This window comes from Meles meles, chromosome 10, assembly GCF_922984935.1.
Source record: "Meles meles chromosome 10, mMelMel3.1 paternal haplotype, whole genome shotgun sequence".
Taxonomy (NCBI): domain Eukaryota; kingdom Metazoa; phylum Chordata; class Mammalia; order Carnivora; family Mustelidae; genus Meles; species Meles meles.
The window spans coordinates 28,771,627-28,799,475 of NC_060075.1; the positions used below are offsets into that span (position 1 = coordinate 28,771,627).

The following is a 27,849-nucleotide window of genomic DNA, read 5'->3' on the forward strand; positions in this document are numbered from 1 at the left end:
AGAACCACTGCTCCACACCATAGATCAACTAGCTAAAAATATAAACAAAAAGTGTCTTTTACAGTAACCAAACTACAAGGCATCCAGGAATTGAGTTTGCCAAAAGCATGTAAAATTTCCTAGATCTCTAAAGAAACATATGAAAATCAAAGGTTATAGAGCACAATCTAAGTAGATACAAGAAGGGGCGCCTAGGTGGTCTAGTAGATTAAGCAGCCAACTCCTGGTTTCAGCTCAGGTCCTGACATCAGGGTCATGAGATCGAGCCCTTGGACTCTGCTCAGTGTGGACCTTGCTTAAGATTCTCTCTTCCTTGTCCCTGCTCCCTCCCCTCCATCTCTATGCACACATGCTATCTCCTTCTCTCTCTCTCTCAAATCTTAAAAAAAATCAATATAAGATGATTCATGCCCTGGACGCCTGGGTGGCTCAGTGGGTTAAGCCACTGCCTTCGGCTCAGGTCATGATCTCAGGGTCCTGGGATCGAGTCCCACGTCGGGCTCTCTGCTCGGCGGGGAGCCTGCTTCCCTCCCTCTCTCTCTCTGCCTGCCTCTCTGCCTACTTGTGATCTCTCTCTCTCTCGCTGTCAAATAAATAATTAAATAAAATCTTAAAAAAAAAAAAAGATTCATGCCCTAAGAGGAATGACTTGATAGCCTCATATATAAGCTCACTCCCAAATTAATCTATAATTCACTGAAGTGTCGCATCAGAATTCCATAGTTTTTTTTTTTTTAAGAACATGACAAATTTAAATGGGAGAATAGAGGATATTGAATAAGTCAAAGAAAAAAAAGTTACAGACTCGCCTTGTCCTGACACTAAGATTACAAAACCTTCACCAAAGCCTGTGAAGAACGTAGACCCATGTACAAACAGGAAAAGCCTGCTATGCTTCATCCGTGTTAAAGCGGGAACATAAGTCAGTGGGGAAAGGATGGGCTGTTTCAGAGATGAAGTTAGAAACAAGGGCTTCCTGGGGCGCCTGGGTGGTGCAGTGGGTTAAGAGCCTGACTTTGGTTTTGGCCTAGGCCATGATATCGGGCCTGGGAGGGAGCGCTGCAGAGGGGGCTTAGCACTGAGATGGGAGTCTGAGACTCTGTCTCCCTCTGCCTCTCCCTCTGCCCTTCCCCACTGCACGTGCGTGTGCACATACTCTCTCCCTAAATATCTTTTTTTTTTTTTAAGATGTTATTTATTTGACAGACAGAGATCACAAGTAGGCAGAGAGGCAGGCAGAGAGAGGGGGAGGCAGGCTCCCTGCTGAGCAGAGACACCCCCCCCCATGCGGGGCTCCATCCCAGGAGCCTGGGATCATGACCCGAGGCGAAGGCAGAGGCTTTAACCCACTGAGCCACCCAGGTACCCCTAAAGATCTTTTTTTAAGAAAAAGGACTTCTACATAGAAAAAAACTAAATCATTCTCTGACAGAAACATGGTCTCCAGAGTGATGAGAAAGTTCAGTGTTATGAAGTAAATGTCAACCACTATGGACTTAGTATTTCTCTTTATTGTGACTATCCCCAACTAATGTTTTTACCTTTTCATTTCCTTGCTGATTTTCAGAGCTTATCTGATACCTATTTGAGTTGAAGCAAAATTGCTTTAACTTTCTTATAAAACATAACATGTTCCATTTTAGTTCATTTTCTACATAGAATTGTCAGCTAGCTATCTATGCTAGAAAAAAATTTTTTAGCCCCCTCTGAAGTGATGCCTTGAAAGCTCTATGAATCCTATCGATTCACAGTTGCAAGAGGAAAAGATTCGTAAAATAATATAAGGTAACCACACAAAAGAGTGCATCAGGAGTTAGTTAATTGACTATATCCCAGATTCCCCAGGATCTGGAAAAATCTATTCTTCCAAATCTTTTCTTCAGTGAATATTTGTCTTCTGTAGGAATTCTTAGCGAGAACATAAGCACCTCCTGAGAAAACAAAGCATTTATGTAATATCTCCTTTGTCGTGCCCCTGACTGGAAATTATTCCCTCAGCCGTGATCTGTCACACTCTGAATGGCTCTTGCTACAATCTTGTCTCCTTCCTCTGAAGATGCATAGAAATCTCATTACAAGCGTTCAACACCTGTTCTCTAAAAGGTCTCAGAAAGGATGTCAGTTTACTCCGCTCACTTGACAATGTGTCATATATTTGTGGTGTGTGTGTGTGTGTGTTTTTTTACTTGTATATGGAATGCGATGCACAGATAAATGCAGTCTTGACATGGCAAGTTTTCTTTCTTTCATGAGCAATTTGATAGAATTTATCATCCTTCATATCCAGAGTTTGAAACCGACTGGTTGGTGACCTTTTCATTTATTCACTAACATGTGTCGGCAGGTAAACCGAGTGACCTGGACCAGTGTGGCTCGTGCAGCACCTTGTTAATCTGAGTACTTTAGATGTATTCAAAAGTCTTTTCCAATTGGACAAAACCAGAGTAATGCAGACTGACAGATTTCGCCTCTTTATTTCTCCACAGAGTTTGTAAGGACTCACAGCCTGGACAGATGAGAGTTCATTACTTATGGGCCCATAACTAAGTGGCCATATAGCTTCAAGCACTACATGAAAAGGCCTGATCAATGTTTGTAATGTCCGATTTTTTTTTTTAATTTCAGAAAAATGAACCTGTAAAATATCCCTGAGGTATGTTGGTTACACACATGTTCATAGTGGCCAGCAAACCCAGGATGTTAAAACTGTAGAAATATTCGAGATATCACTAAGCCCAACTCTCCTCTCTACACCTGGTCTTTACACCTGTCCAACTGGGAGACATTGTCCAAATCGAAGCATCAAATATCACTGCTGGGGTGCCTGGGTGGCTCAGTGGGTTAAGCCTCTGCCTTCAGCTCAGGTCATGGTCCCAGGCTCCTGGGATTGAGCCCCGCGTTGGGCTCTCTGCTCAGCAGGGAGCCTGCTTCCTTTCCTCTCTCTCTGCCTGCTTCTCTGTCTACATGTGATCTCTCTCTCTATCAAATAAATAAATCTTTTTTAAAAATTAAAAAATTACTACTAACACATCACTTGGCTGCCCTAACACATCTTTCTTCCATGTCAAGGGAAACAGAGGTACATATAGACAGCAAGATCTTGAACTCATTTCTTAGCACCCAAGGTTACAAATCCTTTCAAAGTCTATCTTTCTATTTCTTTCCTTCTCCTTCAGCTTGTCCCCCAGCTGGGCAGCCTCTGTAGTCCCTTTCACCCTCCTATTGCCCATGTTCTCACACCTTCATCCCCAGCACCTCATGGGATCCTGCCTTGCCTGACTCCCATTGTTTATGGCAGACCTTCTCCTTGAGAAGGAAAGAGCATTTAAGGGGCAGGAGAATGGGCCTGTGGAGGTGTGATGGTACTTCTTTGATGCATTAATATAACAAATGACCATGGAAAGCCTGTTCTAAGTAAATGTAGTTTGAAGACAAGAAGAACCAGGCATGAAATTTAAGATTTATATTTATTTATATAATATGTTTATATTAATTATTAATATTAAATTAATTTATATTGATTATATATTAAATATTTCTTTTAATTTATTTAATATTAAATATTAAATTAATTAATTTATATTAATTATATGATAATTTAGTGTTGGCCTGGCAGTCACTATAACTGAGATGATTCTGAGGGTTTTCAGTTCCTGAATCGGAATTATAGTGAGAGGAGATATACAATGTATGCATAAAGAACAGTAATACCAAGGACACCATTTGTCAGTTTCAGCTGCCAAATATGTATCAGTGTGAGGTGTGTGTGTGTATTTATATATAAATGATATATAGGATATATCGATATATATCAGGGCTAAAGACCAGTCTTTGGGAAAACCCCTGTTATACAATTACCAGGTAGAATTGCCAGTAGAAAATTTTTATGCTCTCATTAGAATCCTGCGGCATATATTCCAGCCAGAGCCAACCAGAGCTGGCTAAATATCCACTGGAGAGAGTTTTCTTCTCTTCCAAGCCTTCATAGTTCTTGCAGCCAGCAACACTATAATGATTTTTTTTTTTCCTGTGAGATCTTGGATCTTCCTGCTTCACAAACTTGAGAGCCGGGGTCTCAGGAGTTAAAAGGACAACTTTAATGAAACTCAAACCAAGCTGTCTGTGTTTCTCCACTCATAAAATCCCATAAAAGCCTGTGACAACTGTTAAACTACGTATTAAAGCCTACTGATGTTTCTCTAATTCCATCACCAACATTCCTTATTTTAAAATCTTAAGACTGTGTCTTCATATTCCTCCTGAAGAAAGTCTCATAAAACATCACTGACATCTACCTCACGTATGTATCTGGCTTTTTATGGCCCGTCATCACTCCTGGATCTCCCTTGTTCTTGGCTTCTGCAGATTATTCAGTTTGGGTCCAGTCTGGCTGCTATTGGCCTATATACCCCAGTGGCCAATTCTCCTTTGTTCCACAGTTGACCATTTGCTTTAATATGAATTTATTGGTTGACAAGATAATCCAGGTAAAGTAGTTAATGTGACCATCACCACAGGACAATTATTCCAAAGTACTACATCATAAGCCTGGTTAATTCCAAAGGGGTATTAACTGGAACTTTGTTTTTAATGACAGGGTCATTCAATGAGCTGGTCCTAAAGGGGTGCTAGGAATTAGCAGTCCACAGACTTATTTGTTTCCAAACATCTGAGGTATTAGTATTCTCACGGATCTTAAACTGTTGTAGGGGTCCATGACATCTAGATATTTTCATTCACACAGAATTGTTCTAGCTATATGTATAGTATCCATATCTATATGGATGCTATCCTGTATGGAATAACATTACAGAAAAGTAAAACATGTTCAGATTCTACAGGAAAAAGTCACCTTTTTTCCTAAAACGAAGTTTATACAATGATGTAGCTTGATTTCAAGGAAAGGAGGAAGTAACCTGAAGTTTCAACAGGTCGCCTTTGTATGTAAGTTCTTTTTCCATAAACACTAGTAGTTCTCAAAGTGCTTACCGGAGACAAGCATCATTGGCATTTCCCTGGAACTTGTTAGAAAGGTGAGTTCTTGGGCCCCAAACAAGAGCTCCTGATCTGAAACTCTGAGAGTGATGCCAGGCAATCTGTGCTTTAACAAGCTTTCCAGGAGATTCTGGTGCCTGCTGGAGTTGAGAAGCATGAATCTATTGGGAATTATAGATATTCCATTCATTGTTTAAAGGAATATATATTCCAGCACTCAGAGAACTATGCCCGCATTTAGGTTGTATTCAGACCAGGAACGGGTCAATGTGAGGTTATTCTCTTGCATTAATTGACAGTATCAAGTCTTGGGGAGTCAGATATTGGGCAAGTTGGAGTCAGGTTGGCCCTGAAGAGTTGGGGAAATGGAGTTTGGTTTTAAAAACCACTTCTCCCCTAGATCCTGAGGCAACCTTCTTAGCAAATTATATCCTGTTCCTTCTAGGTGACTAAGTCAGAGGAGAGCCCCCAGAATCAGGTTTTCATAAATCTGGAAAGTGGCAGGCAGGCTTGGAGAGGGACAGGTGGTTTTGCTTAACGGGAAAGGAAGTATTTGATCTCCTACCCTCCTCTCCCTTTCAGGATGAGAAGTCCCACGAGCACTGAGATCTGGCCAGGACTGGGACCCTCAGGGGCCTGGTAGGGCTGGCCTCTGGTGCTGTGTCACCACAGGTTGCTGTGGCTAGAGCCAGACGATGGGTCAGAGAAATGCCTCAATGAAAGTTTCGACTTTCCAGTTGAGTCGTCAGTCTTGATCCTGCAAAGGGGGAGAACATTGACCCCAACAGAAATTAAGGTTAAAATTAGGACAGAATCAGGGGCCAGTAGAAATTCCCTGAATCAGCTAGACTGGTCTAAAGGGCTTTATAAGTGGAAAAAGACATGTAACATGGAGCAGTAGCTCAGATGGAACCTTTTCTGATCTAATTGGAACACATCATTTACACGCCTATAGCAGTGTGCAGTGTGTGTGGGAGAGAGAGAGAGAGACAGAGATGTGGTGGTGCCTTATATTTCTGTAAGGCAAGAAAGGAGGAAGCAGTCAGTACCTGCTTTGGTGGAGGGAGACAGCACAAGGAAATGGAGGGATCCATTCTACCATTGCTCAGCGAGGTCTGAGGGTAGATAAGCTTTCCAAGCAGCAGTCCATGGAGTGGATGCTGATCATCCTTGCCTCTGGATGACCTTTAGGGTTCCAGGTAGAAGAAATCAGATGTCATACCCTTGGCCCAACTTTCTTGATCTTTTATACCAGGTAAGGTAAAACCTTACTGCTTAGGTCCCACAGTGTATCCCAGGTGAATGCTTCTGTGTTGCTGATCTCCCTGCTCCTTCCAAGCTGTGGTCCTTCGTCTCCTTTCCCTACAGAGTGTTCATGTTTGCCTTTCCTCTTTTTCTTCCCCCCCCCCCTCAGGACCCACAGTTACCCCTACAGTCCCTCCCTAAATCTTACAAGTTTCTCACCTCAGTGTCCTGAGCGTCAGGGCTTTCTCCTCATCCATCTGACTGATGTTCGTTAGAGGATGGGAGAAGCAAAAGAGTGTGTTTGTCTGTTTCTTTCTTTCTTTCTTTCTTTCTTTCTTTCTTTCTTTCTTTCTTTTTCTTCAAACAGAAGGAATAGAAAGGTGGGAGCCTTCAGTGTTAGACTGCTGCTACCTTTCTCTGATCTAAGGTTTCGACCTCAAACACCCATTAAAAGAAGCAGTATTTCTTTCTAAAGATCCCCGTGTTATCCATGAGCAATTTAAAGCCTTCCTATTGACATATCTTTGATCCTATTTCATGCTCAATAATAATGCTGTTCTTGAATATTGAGTACATTTAATTCAGTCTCTATCAGAGCTTTATAGAAGGACTTCCTCATACTTAACAAAAACAGTATGCATCTATCTTCTACCTTATAATCTGGTTAGGGAGAGAGATACAGAAATTCTTGGAGGCAGAAGTATTACCTTGTTCCTCATTGTATCCCTCAGTTGTTAGTACAATACCTTCCAGGCAATGAATGTTTATTGAATCAAATTCAGAGTCACAAAATCAGGATATTGAAGAACCAAGCAAGAAATCTTAGTGCATATATAGGAATTACTTTTTGATGCACTCTAGCTGGTTATCATGACCTAGATGCAAGGGAGAGAAGTATTATGATGGCATTATTGCCATGGTTCTTCAATCCACCATCTTGAATTCTTCCCCCCCCCCCCCACACTGGAATTTTCAAACTTTTTTTTACTATTATTGAATTCAATGTTTTGTTTAGTTGCAAGTATAGATATGAGTTTGTAAGAGTTAAGGTCAAGTACCCTATAAATTTTTCCATATCCTATATGGGGGGGGGAAGGACTGAAATTATCTTATTGGTCTTTTCTCCAGGTCCCCTCACAACCTTCACTCTGAGCATTAGTGTGTATCCACCACTAGAGATTTTGACAGGAAATGGCTGGAAGGGAGGCAGCTGGGGAGAATGTGCTGGAAGTATGCAATGGGGGAACAGAATTAAAACCTACCAGAGCAGAACAGCCAAGCTTTCTTACCTCTCCCCACCTCCCTACCTTTCCTCTAGTGAGACCTCTTCTTAAATGTACGGAGGTATAATTAAAAGGAATTGATCTGAGCAGCCGGGGAGTGTTATTGTAAAAAAGTAAAAGTGTTCCAAAATGAAGAAACATACCTAAGAGCAATGCACTGAAAGTCATGAAGAAGCCTCACTACTCTGGGCATATTCACTGTAACTGTTATTATTTGAAATGTATTACAACGATCAGCAACTTGGTGTGAAGTTTGTAGAATATAGAATATAGAGATATCTGTAACACTGTAAAAATGTTACAAAAAGTGAAAGTGAATATTTTGAGGAGGCATTCTCAAATATTCAGTGTTCTGGTTTTAAAGGGGCTGTTGATAACCTTCCTGTCTAATAGAGTTCTGACTACAGAACGCATTAAACTTCTTGGTGATAGTCAAATGAGTGACAGCCAGAGATGGCGTACACAGTGTACTTGATAAAAATGCTATTTATTTAAAGGATTAGAGTGCCCATTATGTTTAAGTACAAAGTTCCACTCCTCCTGATAAATTTAGTCTAGGAAAAATAAACGTTTTAGACTGTTTTTAAGTTTCAGTAGAACACAGTGTCCTCTCAGAGCTTTACTTAAGCTAGTGTCAAACGTAAAAGCTGTGTTTGACATATTCACACGTACACAGAAATAAGTTTTCAGGTTGTTTCTGTGATTAGTCTCCATTATTGCATACTTGTGGCTAAGGATATGGTGACTTTATAAACTCTTCAAACATTTAGCCATTTCAGAATTTTCTGTTGAATATATACAGGCAGTTTAGTGTGTGTGTGTATGTGTGTGTGTTATTCGGAGAGCTGAAAGTGAAAAAGATTTCAAGTCTTTGTCTTGTTGCTGCTTACCTGGCATCAGAAGTAAGATTTTAATCCTCTCTCACCTAGTGCCCTGTATGACCTTGGACACGTTCTTTAACCTCTCCCAAGAACTCTTTTTCCTAATCTGGAAATGGGGGCCATGATTATCTAACTGGCAGAATGGTTGTAAGGATTCAGTAAATAATGTACTGAAGTAGGTAGGAAAAATAATTTCTTTCGTGATAAAAACAAAGATTGTTGCCTTTCTATTTCCTTATGAAACATGATGTAAAAAAACATAGGAATATGTTTAAACAATATAATACAATGTCAAGAAAGCCCAATGCTTATATTTATAGGAGGCATAGAATTCACTGGCTAGAAGTGTAGAGATTATAGGGTTCAGTGGACTCTTAGCATTTGTTTGGCTTATGGCTTTTGAAAACCTGAAAGTTACAATCCTTCTTGCCTCCAAACGCCTCTCTATATAGAATTTGTATATAATTTGAAGGACACACACTAAAACCTATTCCTAATCCCTAAATCCCTTGGGCTCCAAGTTCTCAATGTAATTCACCACTTTCAATCTCAAGATGGAAAAATTAAGGCATAGAAGTTATATGCTCAGGGCGCCTGGGTGGCTCAGTGGGTTAAGCCTCTGCCTTTGGCTCAGGTCATGGTCTCAGGGTCCTGGGATCGAGACCCGCATTGGGCTCTCTGCTCAGCAGGGAGCCTGCTTCCCTCTCTCTCTCTTCTCTCTCTCTGCCCACCTCTCTGCCTACTTGTGATCTCTATCAAATAAATAAAATATTTTTAAAAAAATTTTTTTAAAAAAAGAAGTGATATGCTCTTGAGAATTAAAAATGATTTTAAGAACTCTTTTACAAAGAAGTCTTTCTCAAATCCTTTAAGAACGCAGCGCCCATCAGTTTTTTGAGCATCATTCTCGGACTGCCGCTGCACGTCATTGGTGGACTTGCTGACTAGTCCACTGTTGGTGTGTTAGTGACAGAAGAGATATTTGCCGTCTCACACACAGTTACTTGAAATAATTTGGGTACTGATTTTACTTTTAACAGGGTTTTTCTTTTTAAAAAAAAAAGTGATCTTGTATTGTCAGTAAATATTCATTAGGTACTTGTGATATTGAGAGCACAAGATAACAAGACCCTGTCTCTGACTTTGATTTGGACACTGTGGAGTAAACAGGCTCATAAGCGCATAAGAGGGGAGCTCAAAGAGAGGAGCAACTCATTCAGGCCACGAACTTTGAAAAGGTCGTACATTTAAGGTAATGTTCAAGTTGTATCTTCGGTGATAAGTAGGAGTTTCATAGGCAGAGAATCCAAATATCTTAACTCCCTCTGTGTGCAGATTTTGCAATGCTTACTTCTCTTTTTTGTTTAGAATAACTAATTTATACATATATGGAAATTAGTCCTAAAATATATGGAATGTCCCACTACCCATTCCCTGGCTTCATCAACCATGCGCCCTCACTCCCTGAGCCACAGTCTCTGAACCTCGGGGTCATTCTTCTCTGTGGCCTGCAATTTTTAGTTATTCACAAGGGCTTGCAAATTCTTTCTTCAGAGCATCCCTGCACCTTCCTATTCTGTTCCCACTATCATCTTCCCATAGTTCTCTGTTTTACTAGACCTGACCCAGGTTGTACAACCTTACCAATCCTTTTTTCTATGCAACCACAGATAAATTTTCCTAAAATTAATTTAATTTGAAGCCTTGCAAAGAAACACTTACATAGTTATACAGGATACTTATCATCTCACCAAAATCCTGCCACAGTCTAATCTGGGGCTTATCACCCATTGTTCTCCAGCACGTTTGTACTCCAGCCAGCCAAGGGCAAGGCAGAGATGGTAAGAGCCCACATTAAGCTCAGGACTCACCTACTCCACTTGCTAGCTGTTGCACTTGACCTCTCCAAGCTTGTTTCCTTATCTACAAGTTACATGGACAAATAACCAAACAACTTAGAGCTGTTGGGGAATTTAGTGTAATGATGCATGGAAAGTGCCTGGTGCTATGCCTGACACATTCATTGGCTCTCAGTAAGTGGTAACATTTGTAATCATCATCATCATCATCATCACCTTCCTCTGAAATGCACCGCATCTCTGTCACACAGTCATTTCTAAAAACCCATTCTCTACTTACCTAGGTCATTTGTTATTCCTTTAGGACCTGCTTCAGGTCCTACCTTCCTGCTGATTCCTCCCCCCAAACCCACCTGCTCTCAGCTGTTCTCACCTCTCCTACATGACTGCCATATTTGCTCTACAGTGTTTCCAAACTCTTCTTAAGGATCTTGTCTTCCTCACCAGACTTTAGTAAGGAGAGCTGCCCCCAAGTGGAGTAGACTGCCTTGCAAAGTCATGAGCCTTCTTGACATCACCCTCTTTTGAGGATGTTGAAGTGATCATGAAACAGATGGAAGATTGGATAGTTGATGTCTAAGGATCCTTTCAGTAGTGATTGTTGGAGTCTGAGTTGTTTAAGAACAGGGGCATGGCTTATACGTCCTCCTACTTCTCACAGCTAAGAACATTATAGGCACACTCCGTTACATGGTGTTTGGCAGACTGGTTTTCTGTTCTTGATCCCTGTCACAGACAAACGGTGGTCTTCCATCCTGCAGGAAGGTTTAGGAGGACGAGTTCAGGGTTGAGGGGCGGAACCCCCCATGTTTATCACACTGTGACCTATAGTAAACTTACAGTGAATGTTTAATGAACAAGAACCAGTCATAAGCAGTGTTTCACTGCATCATTGTATATCCCTTGGAAATGAGCAAATAGGAGAGCATCCTCCAAATTTAAGGCTGAAGTTTTAGACGTTAAAGGAAAAGATCCATTGCCAAAAAACAAAACTCCTTAGGTTCCACAGCAAAAGCTCTTTTTCTGAAAATTTTACTTCTCTTCCTTATAACCTCCTTCCTGGGACAAAGAGAGAGTCCCTGAATGTAAGACAGTGTTTATCTTCCGTGTCTTTATTGGAAACAGTGTTCTTCACATTCAATTTTGAAATGATTGCATTACATAGGGCACCTCTAATTTCTGCCAGTTTCTTGTATCTCTAAAATCAACTGCTTTTCCTTCTCTGTTGCTGAATTTAGGATAGCCATACTTAATCTGTGGCCTGTCCTTTTCATACCAGTTTGCCTTGATGCCGAAAGAACCTTCAGCTTTAAAGAATGCCTCCCCAGCCCTCTGCAGATAGAGGAGGGGACAGGGTGACATAATGGTGGATAGGAGAGGAGGGGAGGAAATCAGTTCATTGAAGGTTGTCAGACTGCTTTAGGTGACTTTATACTTCTTGAATTTAATCAACATAAACTATATAGACATTTCAGGCTGAGAATTTAAGTAGCAACAACAACAGGGGGGAAAAAAGCCATGGTTTTTGCTGTCAGGAATGACTCATCTGGTAAGAACGGTATTGTATTGATAATACAATACAGAGAGAAGGAAAAGACTGTGGTATCTGCTCTCTTTGTGTTTTTGACCTTGAGGGGAATTATAACTTGTTTGTTGCAGAAGTTGAGCATCTGATGTGCTGATGCACCTGTTCGTTCTTATATATTAAATGTCACAGCACTTGCAGTTCCTGGGATTGCTTTGTGGGTGAAATATTTTCTGCAATCTGGTGAACTGTTTTTTTTTTTTTAAAGAATGTATTTACTTGTGTATTTTGCATCTCTTATTTCTCAAAAACATGCTTTCTATTCTATTTCAACCCCCTGGTCTCATTGCAAACTGGAATATGTTTGGCTTTTTATTTTCAAGGTCACATTATTATAATTTCTTTTTAACATAGAGACCATGAACCAGGCACCTCCTGCTAGAAAACTGGAAGAGGTTCTTCATCTAGCAGAGCTCTGCATAGAAGTCTTACAGCAGAATGAAGAGCATCATGCAGAGGTGATGACTTGCTTTAACTGTCATATAAAGCTTCATATAATGCTTTGCCGTAACGGGAACAGCACTGAAGGAGTGGCCTGCCCATAGATTTGATATACATCTGGCCATCTACCTGTAAAAAACTGAGACCATGTGTGCATTCCCTGATACATAATTCCTATATGTTACAAATTTGTCAAAATTGAATTTGTCATCTATTCCTGACAATAGTCCTGGAACATGGGGGAGCTTACGGGAGCTGCCAAAGATGTAGCAGTAGTAAGAAGCAAAGCTAGAGCGCAAACCCCATCTCTTGATGCCATGATTGCTTTAGTTTGGAAATGTAAATTCATCAGTGTGCAAAAGGAAAAGTAGTGATCCGCTATAACAAAATCAGATAGAAGACATCCATAACTGTATGACTGAGAACTAGTCTTTTATTCTTACATCAGACTTTTCTTTACGTTTTCACTAAGCCTTCATTGTTTATAGTTTTCTGAAGTTTTCATTATATATTAACATTCCCTCTGTAGAGTGGTATTTCCCCAGGCCAACTGCTTCTTCTAAGACTTAAAAGTCTTTCTAATAGTCTTTCCAAAGTTGTTTCTAATAGTCATGAGTTTATTTAAACAAAAAAAAATTTTTTTTTCTTTTTCGGCACTTGGGTTGGGTGGGGAGTGCTTACATGGCAGCATGTAAACTAAAATTGGAATGGATTGCGTGGGGGAAAATGTATGGAATTAAGTAAATAGAACCAATTTCAGCATTCTGACAGTGCTGTTATTCCTGAAGAAGCACATGAAATGGGCAAAAAAAATTTTAAAAACCCAGATACTTAAGAATTTATACAATATTTATATGTAATGAAGCCAAGTTCTCAAAAATATAAGAAACTATAGGAAGTACATTTTAAGCAAATTCTTAAAGAATGTTCATGAAACCTTCCTATAGGTTACTAAGCTTTATTGTATCTGGTTATAAATATGATCATTCAAAACATCTGCTTTTAGCTCACACTATGGAATCTAGTTTTTACCTTGCATCTGTCATGTGTGAACTTGTTATGGATATTGTATTTTAAACTGAAGAAACAGCTGCTTCAATAATTTGAAATGAATCCCCATGAGGATATTTTCTGGGCTGGTACTACTGCTATGTTACAATGAGAATGATTATGTGATAAAATATATGTACGTGTCGTCTTTGTCTTCTATTAAAAGCCATTATCATCAGAGTATTAGACCTTTTGAATTAAAAACTATTGCTGATTGGATATTCAGTTGCAGTATAGTTCACCTAAACAGGTACATCTAATATTCCCGTACAATTCACAGAAACACTATTTAATTTTCCTGCCCTCGTAAGGAAAATAATTACTTTCCTGTTTTTAAATATAATTATTCAATGTTGTCTGTTCCATACAATGACTACATGCTTATTAAAGATAATGTATCCAAACACAATTAAAATGTAAATAATATTTTCTAATCCACAAAAATATGGTTGACTTTACTGAACAGAGATAGTCATAACTCATAAATATTCTACTATAACTATAGAACTGTTATAATGACCTCTTTTAAAAATGCTTAGTAACACTATGGCATTTTCCATCCCCCAATGCTTCCAAATTCTTGGAATCCATCAGGGAAGAGAGGTGAGTAAAACTGTTCCCACTATTTTTCTAGCATGGAATAACTTTTTTAGTGAAGGTAAGATAGAACTCACTTTGACGATAGTTAATTTTAAAGCCAACCTAATTCTCCTTCCAATTAAAGACTATTTCTTGGAATAGGCTTTACAATTGTTGTGCTTTGGTAATTGTGTATTATTAATAATTGCATGCATAATTAAGGCCAGCTAAAAGGATTTGGATAATGCAGTTTTCTCTCTCTCTCTCTTATTTTTTTGTCATTTTCTTTTTTCTTTTTTTTAAAGATTTTTATTTTATTTTTTAAGTAATCTCTATACCCACCATGGGGCTCAAATTTACAACCCCCAAGATCAAGGGTCACAAGCTTTATTGACTAAGCCAGCCATGTTCCCTGCCTTTTTCTTTTTTTAACCAGAAGATCCAACTTCTCCAGACAATACTGTGGAGTGAAATTGGTCTGATTCTAAAGTCATTTCCAGAGTGAATTAGGAGACTGAACTCTGCACTGATCTTTATTCTGCTGGATGTTCAAGCTGGGGTCTCTTTACTCCGTGAGAGAGCACCTGGCTTGGCTCCCTCGGTGGAGGTCAGCACGTCTGCCTCACAAAGCCCTCCCTTTGGCTCCTGCTCAGGCTTCTTTTACTTTCATTCTACCAGTCTCCCAAGGGCAGTTTACCTTCAGGGCTAAGAGGTTGTTTGGATCTTTCAGCAATTTCCCAGTCAGGCAGTCTTTGTGTCCTTCACATTTTTTGACAGTGACTGGCTTAAAAGACAGTCCTCCCTTCTCTCAGATGGCCTCTTAACCTCTTCTCTCCGGCTTTTTTCTGACTTGTTTTCTCTTTAAAAAGATCATTTAAGATCCTTTCCAGAAAATCTTTAAGGCTGTCTCCACATTCCAGTGACTAGACTGTGCCTAACTAGGAATTTAGGCAAACAGATCTGTATACCATCCATCCAAAGGCCTCTCCATTTGCTGGTGGCGGGAGGTCCCAGATGCTGATGAGAATGCCTTGGGCTCTCACCAGCACCCTGTCTCCACATACGCCATTGGATTGATAAGAAAACTGACCCAGAAAGGTTGAGCAACTTGCCACATGTGCACAGGTGGTTAGTGATGGGACTCAGACCTGGGCGCTTTGCAGAGAACCACATTGTTATTTCTCATTCAGTAGAAGGGTGCAGGTGTTGTCTGAGCCTGGATCTGTTGCCAAGTTTCATACCAGGCATCACAGCAGGGATGTAAATGCAGAGCGGATGATTATGGTGCAAGCCTGGAGATGTCCCTTTCCATTCATTCTCTTCCTTTCCTTGCTGGCTGGTGTATCCTAGGACCCTGCCTAGGGGGATGGAGTGCTGAAAAGATCAGGAGATCAATAAGATCAATACAAGCACAGCTCAAGTTGCTGCTTTGTTGGTTATTATGACAGCAGAGTCTTGACTTAGTTCCCTAAAATAGTCTAAATGTAATATTGTCCACCATGTCGGTGATACTGAAGCAAAAACGATGTTTGGCAGCAATTTGGTATTTACATCACAGGTAGCTCTCAGTTCAGTGCACGTAGCTGATTCACCTTGCACTTCAGCTGCCTGTGCCCCAGACCCTCCAGCAATAGAGGCAGGACAGGAAAGGAGTTCAGTGTGGACACACACAGTTGCACATCTGTTCACGCACATGAACGTCAGCATCTGAACCAGGTTATGTTTCTGGTTGGATTCTAACCCGAAGAGAAGGGGTATTTGATATTTTTTCCCATCTGTTTTGCTTCTGTGCGACCTTGCTCATCTCACTAGCATGCACATCTAAGGAACATCTTAAAGTCCGGTTACTTATTCATGAATAAGGTCTGTTTACTACCTACTACTAACTAACTCTCAGTAATCTCAATAATTGAATTATTGTTAATTACATAGTATTTATATCTGGATAGCCAGGTAGATAGCCAGTGAGATAAACCAGCATTTTTTTAGGGTGGTTTTAGGTTTAGGGTTAGATTAGCCTCTGGTCCAACAAATGTCCCTCATCATGGAAGATGAAGACCAGCAAGTGGTTTTGAGATGGGAGAGTTAGAGAGGCAGAATTGCATTTGCCGCCGTAACTCTCAAATGAACTTCCATGGGTATGAATATCTCACCAAAAAGGCTTTTAATTATTTAGTAATTTTTAATACTATATATATAGTATATATAATAATATATATAACAATAAGAGTGGTATTTTACCCTGATTATGCTTAAAGGTATTTTCCATTTATCACCACACTCGGTTACTTCAATATCCATATTCAAGTATGAACCCAACTAGGGAGAGATTTTGTTGAATTGAAAGAGTTGTAAAAAACTGATGGTTGGCCTGACAGTGGTTTAGCTGTCACCCTCTAGTCTATTCTCCTTGCTCCTCAGAAGAGCTTACATGTTTCTAGAATGTGGCCCGTCAGTGTTACATTGCCTGGGTGTGTGTGTATGTGTGTGTGTGTGTTTTGGGGCTGGAGGTTATTCAAGACACTGGACTATCTCCTGAGCTTTCAGGATCATCTACAAAATACAGGATTGCAAACTGATCTTTTCTTGGGGGAAAAATGAGCACATACAGCATCCCAAAACCAGATTCACAGGTTTTACTCATTTAGGCAGCCATTTTCTTTTTTATGGTCATAAATTATAAATTTTAACTATACGGTGAGTGTAAAAGTAATGAAAATCCTCCGCCCTCAAAGAAATTAGAAAAGATATAAAGAAATAAGATATTAATAGATGCTCTTGCAGGAAAAAAAAAAAAACAGGACATTACCAGTGGTCTGAGCTGCAAAATGTGATAAATATACATATGGACGGACAGGTAATGCACTATATATAGTTAATTAAGAAGAGTCTGCATGTGTAAGAACTTGATCTCTGCACTCCAGCTGACCTGGATTCAAATTATTGTTCTGTACCCTACCATCTATTTGACTTTGGGCAAGTCATTTAATCTCTCTGAGTTTGCCGCCCTACAAATTAAGGATAATTATGCCATCTACCTTTCTTGAAGGGTTATTTGGAGGGTTAATACTGTAATGTATAAAGATCCTTTATAACAATACATGGCATGGAAAACATCTCAACTCACATTATAAGATCTGTATGGATTTCAGCTCATTTCTGTAATTACTGATAGTGATTAGTTTTTTACTTTTGTAGATCAGGAGATTTTCATATTCATAGAATTTTCATAACAATGCGAGGGGATATTCAGACAAGTATTATTATTGCCAGATTGCAGGTGAGGAAATAGAAATCCACCCAGGGAACTGATTTGCCCAGGAGCGCTCAAGTCTCCCCACTAAGTACAGAAGCTCAGTACTCACTGCCAGGTTTGGAGTGCCTTCTTAGCTGCCACTGTTTCCAATAACACCCAGAAAACAAACACAGCTTTAAAGTATTGTCTCATGGCCACATACATTGTTTTCACTGTATAAGATTTTTTTTTTTTATTGTTAGAACTTTGATAGAAATGGTTTGGCTAAAGATTTTTCATCAAGTTTTGTTTTGTATTTTCCTCTTAATCAAATTAAACGTTGCCTCTGCCTCTGCCATCTCATTTATACTAATTAGTGGCTTAACGTTAGAGCCAGGATGACTTTAACCCAGATGATCAGGACTTGGTTAGGGCACTACAGCTGGATGCATTTCTGAGTGGGGTTTCCTCCTCCCTGGTGGAGATCCTGGTGCTCTGGACCCTCTACCATCTCGAGGGAGGACATTACACAGCCTCTCCTCTTACTGACAGTCCGGGGTGAGAGGACTGCCCCCCAGCAGGGTGGCAGAAAAGATGAGGGAATCAGTGTAGAATCCACCCTGTGTTCTCAAGGCCACAGACTGTGACCCTTGCTTTTCCTTTTCAAAGACCATGATTGCTGAAAGCTTTCTCCTCTCACCTCTAGGAGAACGATAAGCTTTCGTCACAGACCAGCTGACGTTCGTCAGGAATACAGTTTTACACATAGATGTATACTTCTGCTAAACATGATGAAAATTTTGAGTTGATGGCAAAATCTTGCTATCCTGAAGCAACTTTTTTTTTTAAAGAAAATTCTATTCCATGTTATTTCATTCCGCCCTCGTGGCTTTGTCTTCCAAGTTCACTTTAAAAAGAGCTATGGGGGAAAAAAAAGCGCTGTGGAAATTTTTCCAAGTCTTGAAACAATCCTGACCTAACATGATTGATATTTTCTTAATTTTATTTTATTTTTTTTAGATTATATTTATTTATTTGAAAGAGAGAGAGGATGGGAGAAACCATGAGAGGGGAGAGAGTCAGAGGGAGAAGCAGAGTCCCCGCTGAGCATGGATCATGCTCTGAGCCAAAGGCAGGAGCCTAACCAACTGAGCCACCCAGAAGCCACAATTTTCTTAATTTTAATCTTTTGTAAAAGCATTGATGAGCTAGAGGTGAGACTTTAAACTGTCTTTGCAGTACTGCATTTTTTTTTTTTAAAGAGAAAGCTCGGGGCGCCTGGGTGGCTCAGTGGTTTAAGCTGCTGCCTTCGGCTCAGTTCATGATCTCAGGGTCCTGGGATCGAGCCCCGCATGGGGCTCTCTGCTTGGCAGGGAGCCTGCTTCCCTCTCACTCTCTCTGCCTGCCTCTCTGCCTACTTGTGATCTCTGTCTGTCAAATAAATAAAATCTTAAAAAAAAAAATAAATAAAGAGAAAGCTCAAGCAGGGAGAGGCAGAGGGAGAATGAGAGAGAATCTTAAGCAGGCTCCACAGTCAGCATGGAGTCCAGCATGAGACTCAGTCTGACAACCCTGAGATCATGATCTGAGCCAAAGTCAAGATTCAGACACTTACAAACTGAGCCCCCCAGGTGCCTCGGGCTGCATTTTTACTAGAATTTCTATTCTGCTTTACCTAGAGTGTCAGGTCAGGCACTGCTATAGCTCTAAAAAACAAGAGTAAGACCTATGTAATGGAATTATACTGTTTTATTTGTTTATTTTTGTAATACTCGTCATATACCCATTTTAGTAGACAGTTTAAAAGGATTCAAAGATAATATTTTGAAAGAGCAATAGCTCATGACATAGCGCATACCATTTCCAGCAGTTTTGCACATTTATATATTTGTAGCCGCAAAGTTGAAGTTCTAAACCTTGAGCCAGGCATTGAGTGTCCCTAAATCTAGTATCTGTATTCTTCCTAGTAGGCAATATTTTCTTATATTTGCCATCCATTAATTCATCACATGGTGTTTTTTTAATTAATATGTTGAACATTATTCTTGTGATACAAGTTTTTAAGAAAATACCCAATGTGATGGGGCAACAAGATGGTCCAATTGGTTAAGTATCTGACTTTGACTCGAGTCGTGATCTCAGGATCCTGGGCTCAAGCCCTGAGTCCAGCCCGGCATCCAGCCCTGCATCACGCTCCATGCTCAGCGGGGGGGTTTCTCCCTCTGCCCTTACCCCTGCTTGAACTTTCACTTTGTCTCTATCAAATAAAGATATAAAATATTTTTAAAAAGAAAAAAGAAAGAAAATACCCAGTGTGTTGATATTTTATAATCCATTTTGTTTTGTGGTTTGACTATCTTGTGGTTTTAATATAATTTACATTTGAAGAAATTAAATGGGAGTTTTACAACCATGTATCTCTTAGAAAGTTCTTGAAAGTAAATGTTGACTTCTCTGGCTATAGTATAATGAATCCTTTTTTGTGATTAGTTTCGATTGGAAGAATAATAAAAAATTCTATATCCCAGAAGGGTGAATGTTTTGTAGTTATTTGGTTAAAAAGTTGTAACACCAGCAAAAAATAAATTTTAAAAGGGGAGGAAGGGGGTGCCTAACTGGGTCAGTCTGTAGAGCATGTGACTCTTGCTCTTGGGGTCATGAGTTCAAGCCCCATGTTGGGTGCAGAGTTTACTTAATAAAAAAAAAAAAAAATGTTAAGGGAAGGGGGAAAGACCTAAAAAACAGTTCACTAAAAACAGTATAGGATCCTTGTACATTTAAAAAAATGTGTTTAAACTCATTCTTAATTAAAGAATTAAAACAAATTAAAACAAAACTGAGATCAGATAGCGGGAGAAATCCACATTACTTTCTTGTGTGAGTTAACATGAGATGTAGCCTCTAAGGAAAATGCTGAGTAGGTAATAATAGCAGTTAACTATAGGCCCTATACAGATCTCTAAGACTTGTTTGTCTTGTATAGCCAAATCTTTGTACCCTTTCACTAATACCTCCGTGTTTCACACTCTCCCCAACCCACCCCAAGCATTCAGCCCCATGAAACCACCATTCTACTGTCTGCTTCTAGGGATTTGACTGTTTTAGATCCCTCATTTAAGTGAGGTCATGTAGTATTTGTCCTTTTGTGCCTGGAGTATTTCACTCAGCATAACATCCTCTAGGCTTAACCATGTAGCTGCAAATGGCATGATTTCCTTTTCTAAGGCTGAAAAATATTCCATTGTATATAAATGTCATATTTTCTTTATTCATCTATTGGTGGATATCTAGATTGCTCCCATGTCTTAGCTATTGTGAATAATGCTGCAGTGAACATGGCAATGCAGATATCTCCTTAAGATTCTGGTTTAAAAAAAAAAAAGAAGAAGATTCTGATTGCAACTCCTTCAGATGCAAACTCAGAAATGAGATTGCTAGGTCATATGGTACTTCTATTTTTGATTTTTTGAGAAATCCCCATACTGTTCACCATAGTGGCTGTAGCAATTTACATTCTCACCAACAGTATACAAGACTTCTCTTTTCTCTACATCTTCAATAAAACTTACCTTTTGGGTTGTTTTTTGGTTTTTTTTGTTTTGTTTTGTTTTGTTTTGATAATAGCTATCCTAATTAGATGTGAGGTGATAGTTCATTGTGGTTTTGACTTGCATTTGAAAAATCAAATTATGATTAATGATGTTGAGGATCTTTGCATATAGCCGTTGGCCATTTGTAAGACTTCTTCAGAGAAATGTACATTCAGATCTTTGCCCATCCTTTATTCAAGTCATTTGAGGTTCTCATGCTATTGAGTTGTAGAAGTTCTTTACACGTGTTTGAATATTAACGCTTTTATTAGATAAACTTTCTACAAATATTTTATCCCATTCCATAAGTTGCCTTTTCATCTTGATGGTCTCCTTTGCCATGCAGAACCTTTTTAGTTTGATGTAGTCCTACTTATGTATTTTTGCTTTTGTTGTCTGTGCTTTTTGTGTCATATTCAATAAGGCATTGGTGAATGGTCTTTTTTTTTTAATTTCTGTGGCATTTGTTGCGATGTCCTCTCTTTCATTTATGATTTTACTTTTTTGCATTTTCTGTCTTTTTATTAGTCAAAAGCTTTGTTGATATTTATTTTTTAAGAAACTTAACTCTCAATTTCATTGATCTCTTCTCTTGTTTTCTATTCTCTATTTCATTTATTTAAGCTCTTATTTTCTTTCTTTTCCTAACTCCAAACCTAGTTTGTTCTTCTTTTTCTAGTTTCTTGAGGTGTGACATGAGATGGTAGTTTGAGATCTTTCTTCTTTTTTAATATAGGTGTTTATTGCTATAAACTTCCTTCTTAGTCCTGCTTTTACTGCATCCCATAAATTTTGGTATGTTGTGTTTTCATTTTTGTTTGTCTTAAGATATTTCTGTTTCCCTTATGTTTCTTCTTTCATTCAAAAGTTGTTCAAGAATGTCTTGTTTATCTCCATGTCTTTGTAAATTTTTCTGTTTTCCTTTTGTACTGACTTCTAATCTCATTCCACTGCTGTTGGAAAAGACATTTGGGGTGATTTCAAAAGTTAAGTTTTTTGTGACAAAGCATGAGATCTATCCTGGGTGTATGTTTGAGAAGAATGTGCAGTCTGCAGCTGTTGGGTAAAATGTTATATTTCTATCTCTTAGATCCATTTAGTCCATAGTGTTATTCAAGTCTGCTGTTTCCTTATTAATTTTCCATCTGGATGAGATCTGTTCATTATTGAAAGTGTACTATTGAAGTCTCCTGTCGTAATTGTATTGCTTTCTGTTTCTCCTTTCAGATCTGTCAGTGTTTGTTTTATATATTTAGGTGCATATATATTTATAATTGTTTTATCTTCTTGGTAAATTGACCCTCTTATCATTATATAGTGACCCGCTTTTTCTTCTATAGCAGTTTTTACTTAAAGTCTGTTTTGTTTGCTGTAACTATAATCACCCCTGCTCTCTTTTGGTTACCATTTGTATGGAATATCTTTTACCATTCCTTCGTTTTCAGCTTATGTGTGTCCTTAAGTCTAAAGTCTCTCATAAGCATATAATGGGATCTTGTTGTTTTATTCGTTTATTCAGTCTGTGTCTCTTGACTGGGAAGTTTAATTCATTTACACTTAAACTATTCTTGGGCAAGTATTTACCTTTTAACTGGACTCCAGACCTTTTAACAGTCCATTTTAAAGGGATAACGTAAATCTAATCACATACAGAAACACTACACTTTTACTACCGCCCCCCCCCACCACACACACACACAAGCAATGTTACTGATGTGAGAATTTACTTCTTCTATACTGTGTATCCATTAACAAATTTTTCTGGTAATAGTCCTTATTAATACTTTTCCCTTTTATGATTCAAAAAAAGCCTTCATTAGCACCTTGCATTCTCATGATGAGAGTCATAAAAGTTGAATTGAGACAATTTTCATTCATAACTGAATCCAACATCTTGATCAGCTGATTTCAGATTTCACATAGCCCAGCCACATTAATAAAATGGGGAGTAATCAGTCTATTCACTGAAGCATGGGATTAGTGGAATCAAGCATTTTGAAAGTCTGTCCTTGAAGAGCTAAGAGAAAAGTATGTTGTAATCTTTCCATGAGAACTCTACATTCTTTAACTCCCATTACCATATACTGGCAGTTGTATTTGCAGTTTGCACATTAAAGAAGACCTGAGAATGAGGGGCGCCTGGGTGGCTCAGTCCGTTAAGCCTCTGCCTTCAGTTTGGGTCATGATCTCAGGGTCCTGAGATCTAGCCCCACATCGGTCTTCCTGCTCAGCAGGGAGCCTGATTCCTCTTCTCTCTCTGCCCATCTCTCTTCCTACTTGTGATCTGTCTCTCTCTGTCAAATAAATAAATAAAATCTTTAAAAAAAAAATAGGAACTGAGAATGTATCCCCAAAAGCTTGAGCTTAAAATACAAGACTGCCATATTAAATTTTTTGTTGACATTAGCCCCAGTGAAGGCTCTGGGGGAAAAAAGTGCTGACTGTAAATATCTTCTATTATCTAAATATGGATTTCTTAGGAAACTTGACTGTCTGTTAAAGGTATTTTTATTTACTTGGACCAACTTCTAAAATGCATGCCACATTTAAAGTCACATAATTTCCTATATTATAGTTTGCTCCTTTAATATAAATCAAATAGATCTGAGAGAAAAAGATACTTAAAACTTTGTATTTCAGTATGAGTTATCTGATTTGGATTTGATTTTTCTTTACAAAACCCAAACTTATTCATTACAGTCCTATTTATCTACTTAGTAGCTTAGGGAACAATTTGGCAATTTTGTGGTTGGTAGGATTCTGGTCCACCTGGCTGGCAGGGACCATGGGAAATCGGGCCTGCTGCTACGTTGCATGGGCAGGTGGTGTTGGGGCTATGATCCATTATCAGACCACATTGTTTTCAAGAACTTTCTAAAAAGTAAATAGTATTTTCACTCATCTAAACAGCAGATTTTTTAGGGTGATTATTGCCATTAGCAGAAGGCATCAGAAAATACCTGAGTATAAAGTAATAAACAACATATACAGACTTGTCTTTGTAGTGTTTACAGTCTAATTTAAGTGGCAGAAATTAAAATATTCACATATGTAGTCATAGATGCAATACCAAGACTTGTAAAATTAAAATGCTGAGCATCAGAGAGACTATGTAAGACTTGAAAAGACTACGTACCTACCAGAGTACCTAATTTACATTGGAGGGTCTGGAAATTCCTCTCTAAAAAAGCATGTTTGAGCTTTAGACCTTAGATTTATTTTTTAAAGTACTACAAATAAAAGGTAACATTTTTTGAATGTGAGAAGAAATGTTAAACACAAATTTTAAATAAGCAAATTTGTCATTGAATAACATATGAAATCGAAAACAGAACTAAAATGCAAAATGCATTTATTACTTTACTTTAAAAATACATGTTTAATTTAGAACATTTGCAAAATATATAAAACAAAAGGAAAACTTTTTAGTATCTCTTAATTTAAGCGTAACTACTATGGTATCTTATATATTTTAATATCTACTTTTTTCTGTGACTAGAAATGTTTTTAAATGTGGTATCCTATTCAACGACATTCTACAATTTCATTTTCAGTGACATGTTTTCAGGTGGCACGATATTTGTGTTTCGAAGAAGTAGTCTAATTTTACATTGTTTATCCTTTTATAGGCATTTGCCTGGTGGCCTGATTTATTGGCAGAGCATGCGGAGAAATTTTGGGCTTTATTCACAGTAGATATGGATACTGCACTGGAGGCCCAACCACAAGACTCCTGGGATAGTTTTCCTCTTTTCCAGCTACTCAATAATTTCCTCAGAAATGACAGTAAGCACTTGCGTTTTCTTTGGTCTATGAGATGGGGCGGGACAGAGAAAATGCTGTGTGTGTGAATGTATTATGTATAGAGCTCTCGCACTCACTCGGCGAGGCGGACATAGATAACATTAGTGTTTGCTCAGGCTCCCTGACTTTTTCAGGCCTGGTTCTGGGGGACACCAGGAACATGCCCACATTGCTCCACGGGCCTCTGAAGCTCCTCTTATTTGCAACCTCCTGCTAACATAGACTTCTTTCTTGTTGCACCTTGTGAAGCAGAAAAATCTTCAAAGTTTAGCATTTTTAAAGCACTTGAGATACTTACGTCTCTGAAAGACACCTTAGAAATGTGTCATTATTCTAGGAATTCATGCTTTGTTAAGGTTTCTCTACTGAAACCTTATTGTCGGCCCTAGAAGGATTCACTTCCACAGATGATGGTGTGGTATTGCTGTGCGGTATGGGTTGCTCTCTCAGTACTGAGACATGTAAGAGAATGTAAAGGTCCTCTATTGAGACATTTCTTCCCGGTGCAATAAGGTTTACGAATTTTCGGATGCATGGTCTTCTAACAGCCGGAACAGACCTAGTTTTACAACAGGATTTTTTAGGGATATTTCTTAACATACAGATTCTTGGGCTTTTCCTGTGATGACTCTTTTTTTAAAGTCTCCCTTAAACTCAACCTTGGGTCCTGCTGACAGCCTTTGCTTTAACACTTGCGTTGATCATAGAATCACCAGTTACCTATTCTATACAGTCCTTCCCATTATTATTCCAAGTTGATCTCTGCTTGTGACTTGCTCTGGTTGTGACTTGCTCTGCTCGATGGATGGAACAGCCTTCTCCCAGTCTGTGTTTTCTTCTCCAAGTCATTGCTGCTAGGTCATTCAGTTCTTCCTCACATGGTGGGATTTCTGTGCCCATGACCCTTCCATTCACATTCCCCTGCCCCGACCTCCCTCCAGTTTTCAGTATTGCTCTGGACCGTGGTGCTGTGGAGAACACGGTGCTCACAGTGTGACCCGAGTAACCCAGCCCCCCAGGAGAGGGGCCCTCACGCTGCTCTGACTCACCTGTGATACATTTCGAACTTGCTATATTTTAAAACTCCAGAGCTTTTTTTAACTGCTCTCTTCCCCCGGGGAACCGTTACTGTGTACTTCTAGGTTTAAACTTAAATCCATGTCTATACATTTGTTTTTTCTTTTTAAAAAATTACTTTTTTGGTTTTGTTCATCACTCCATTATTTCTTACTTTTCTTTGGTTGTTCGTCCCTGTGAATCTCTGATAAAACTACTGTTTTACTGTGGGGTGGGGGAAGCCACACTAATATGAAATTGTGTATAGTATTAGACTTCCCATGGACATCAGATTTAGGACAGCCGGTTAAGAACCTCTGTTATGGTAAGAGAAGCATCATTTTTTAGTAATCAATAACATGAACTTTGATGCCAGACAGATTCACATCTGTTTCTGCCACTTGCACCTTGACCTTTGACAATGGCTCAACTTCTGTGGACTTTGGGTTCTTCATCTATAAAGGAAGGAAGATAATAGTACTACGGTGTCATTGGTGGTGAGGATTAATAACCATAGCAGCTCACGTGTAGTAGAGACAAAATAAATATTATAGATACTAGTCTGAAACTAACTGAAAATTTCAGTCTTGCCTCTTTCAACCAGTTTCATCTCCTATCCAATTCCATTTCCAAAAGATCCTATTAGAAAGCCAGAGAACTAAGCTCTATTTCCTACTTTAAAGATTTAATCCCAGGGTCTACTCTCAGAAGTTACTAACCCCACACTGAATTATCTGTATGTGGATCATTCGTTCTGCAGACAATGACCAGCCAGCTTTTAAGTTGTAGTTTGGTTCCCTCCTGCCAGCTAGTGACCTTCTTCTTTTCTCAGTCTTTTAGCATCATTAATTTTCTGCTAAGAATTATAACTCAGGTTTAATATTGTCTTAAGACCATAAACCTGGGCAGAAAATAAATACATATATTATGCATTAGGTCCCTAACTGAAAGTAAATAAATGTAGGCTTACTTCTAGCACTGCTTTCTCCATTTGCACGAAAACTCAATAACTGACCATATTTAAATTTATTGGAGAGTTTATTCAAAGATGGGGCATTTATTAATGTTCAAACAGCAAAGATGATGAATCATTTAATTTTTTCAACATTTCGGAATTTATGGAGAAAACAAGTGTGGACTTCTTAGAAACTGGGGTTTGGGGAACCTCTACTACAACTCCAGTGAATTAGCATCCTTTAATATTTGTTTTTAAGAAGAGTTCTTGCATTGCAAGTGTAAATTTATGAGAGTTATATCACTAAGAACACTAAAATGCAAGACCTCTCACCCAAATGCAAGGCTATGGAAGGGGTGGCTCCCCTTTCTCCACACAGGGTTGGAAGCCGAGATCAGCCCTCGAGGATCATTGTTGGGTGGCCATGAGCTGACAGCTTTGTTTTCCTGTCTCAGACCTCTGTAGTTGCTGGGACCCCCACTTGGTCTATAGTAGGGCTGCGACCCCACAGCCAAATTAGGGTGCCAAGTGGCAGTGCTGGACATGAGACCTCTGGCTCTCCTGGGATAGTGCCGGACTCCCATGGGCTGATGCTGGCCTGCATCGCCCCAAAAGTAGCCTGGCCTCCTGCCTGCCCCGAAGACAGCACTGAACAAATACACCTAAACAGGGTTCTGCACAGGATTGCAAGGCGTGGGGTAGTAAGAAAGAGCTGAGAACAGGTGCTGGAAGAGAAGGAGCGCCATGGGCATCAGGAACCCAGGAGGTCAGCCCCGACACTGGGGAACGCCAGTTGTGAGCGCAAACCCCGCTTCTCAGCCCTTAGCTGTGTCAGACTGGCCAGCTCACCCTCTACACGGTTCCAAGTGGGAAGATTTCTGTGTTGAAGTGCCTACATCCATCCTCCAACAAAATAATGCTTGAGACAAGTTTTCAAGTTTTTCTTCACTAACAAAAGTTCTGACATATGTTATTTTATTCTGAAAGCAATAAATCACTTTCTGTGGAACTGTGCGAGGGGCGGGAGAAACCACTAAAATGAGAAGAGCAGAAATTTAGTTTTTATCTAGACCTGCAAATATTGAATTCAAAAGAGTTGCTTACTCCCTTTCCTGCTTTAAACCATTTCTGTAACATCGGCTGCTATTAAACTCATAATGTGTATTGTATGCTGTTTTGTCCCACGTGATTCAGTTAAACCATGGAAGCATTTAGTACTGATCCCTTTTGAGCGATGTCAGTTTTGGGGTAAGTCTAGATCTTGGCTTTGATTTTTGCAGTAATTAACAGA

At 39.2% G+C, this 27,849-nt stretch overlaps 1 protein-coding gene and 1 non-coding gene across 18 annotated transcripts in view; both read left to right on the top strand.

Annotated features, from left to right (window-relative positions):
- Window positions 1–27,849, top strand: part of CADPS2 (calcium dependent secretion activator 2) — a 519,834-nt gene that overhangs the window by 418,804 nt on the left and 73,181 nt on the right. For 11 of the 17 annotated variants that reach the window (XM_046019950.1, XM_046019953.1, XM_046019956.1 and 8 more), the window contains 3 exons: window positions 12,203–12,306; window positions 13,934–13,942; window positions 24,373–24,529. In XM_046019950.1, coding sequence (XP_045875906.1) covers window positions 12,203–12,306; window positions 13,934–13,942; window positions 24,373–24,529 — 270 coding nt within the window. The remainder of the gene's footprint in view (window positions 1–12,202; window positions 12,307–13,933; window positions 13,943–24,372; window positions 24,530–27,849) is intronic. The other 6 variants (XM_046019955.1, XM_046019960.1, XM_046019965.1 and 3 more) reach the window with 1 other exon arrangement.
- LOC123952417 lies at window positions 26,882–27,019 on the top strand. The gene has a single exon (XR_006820657.1). It is a non-coding gene; the product is annotated as a small Cajal body-specific RNA 20 (non-coding RNA).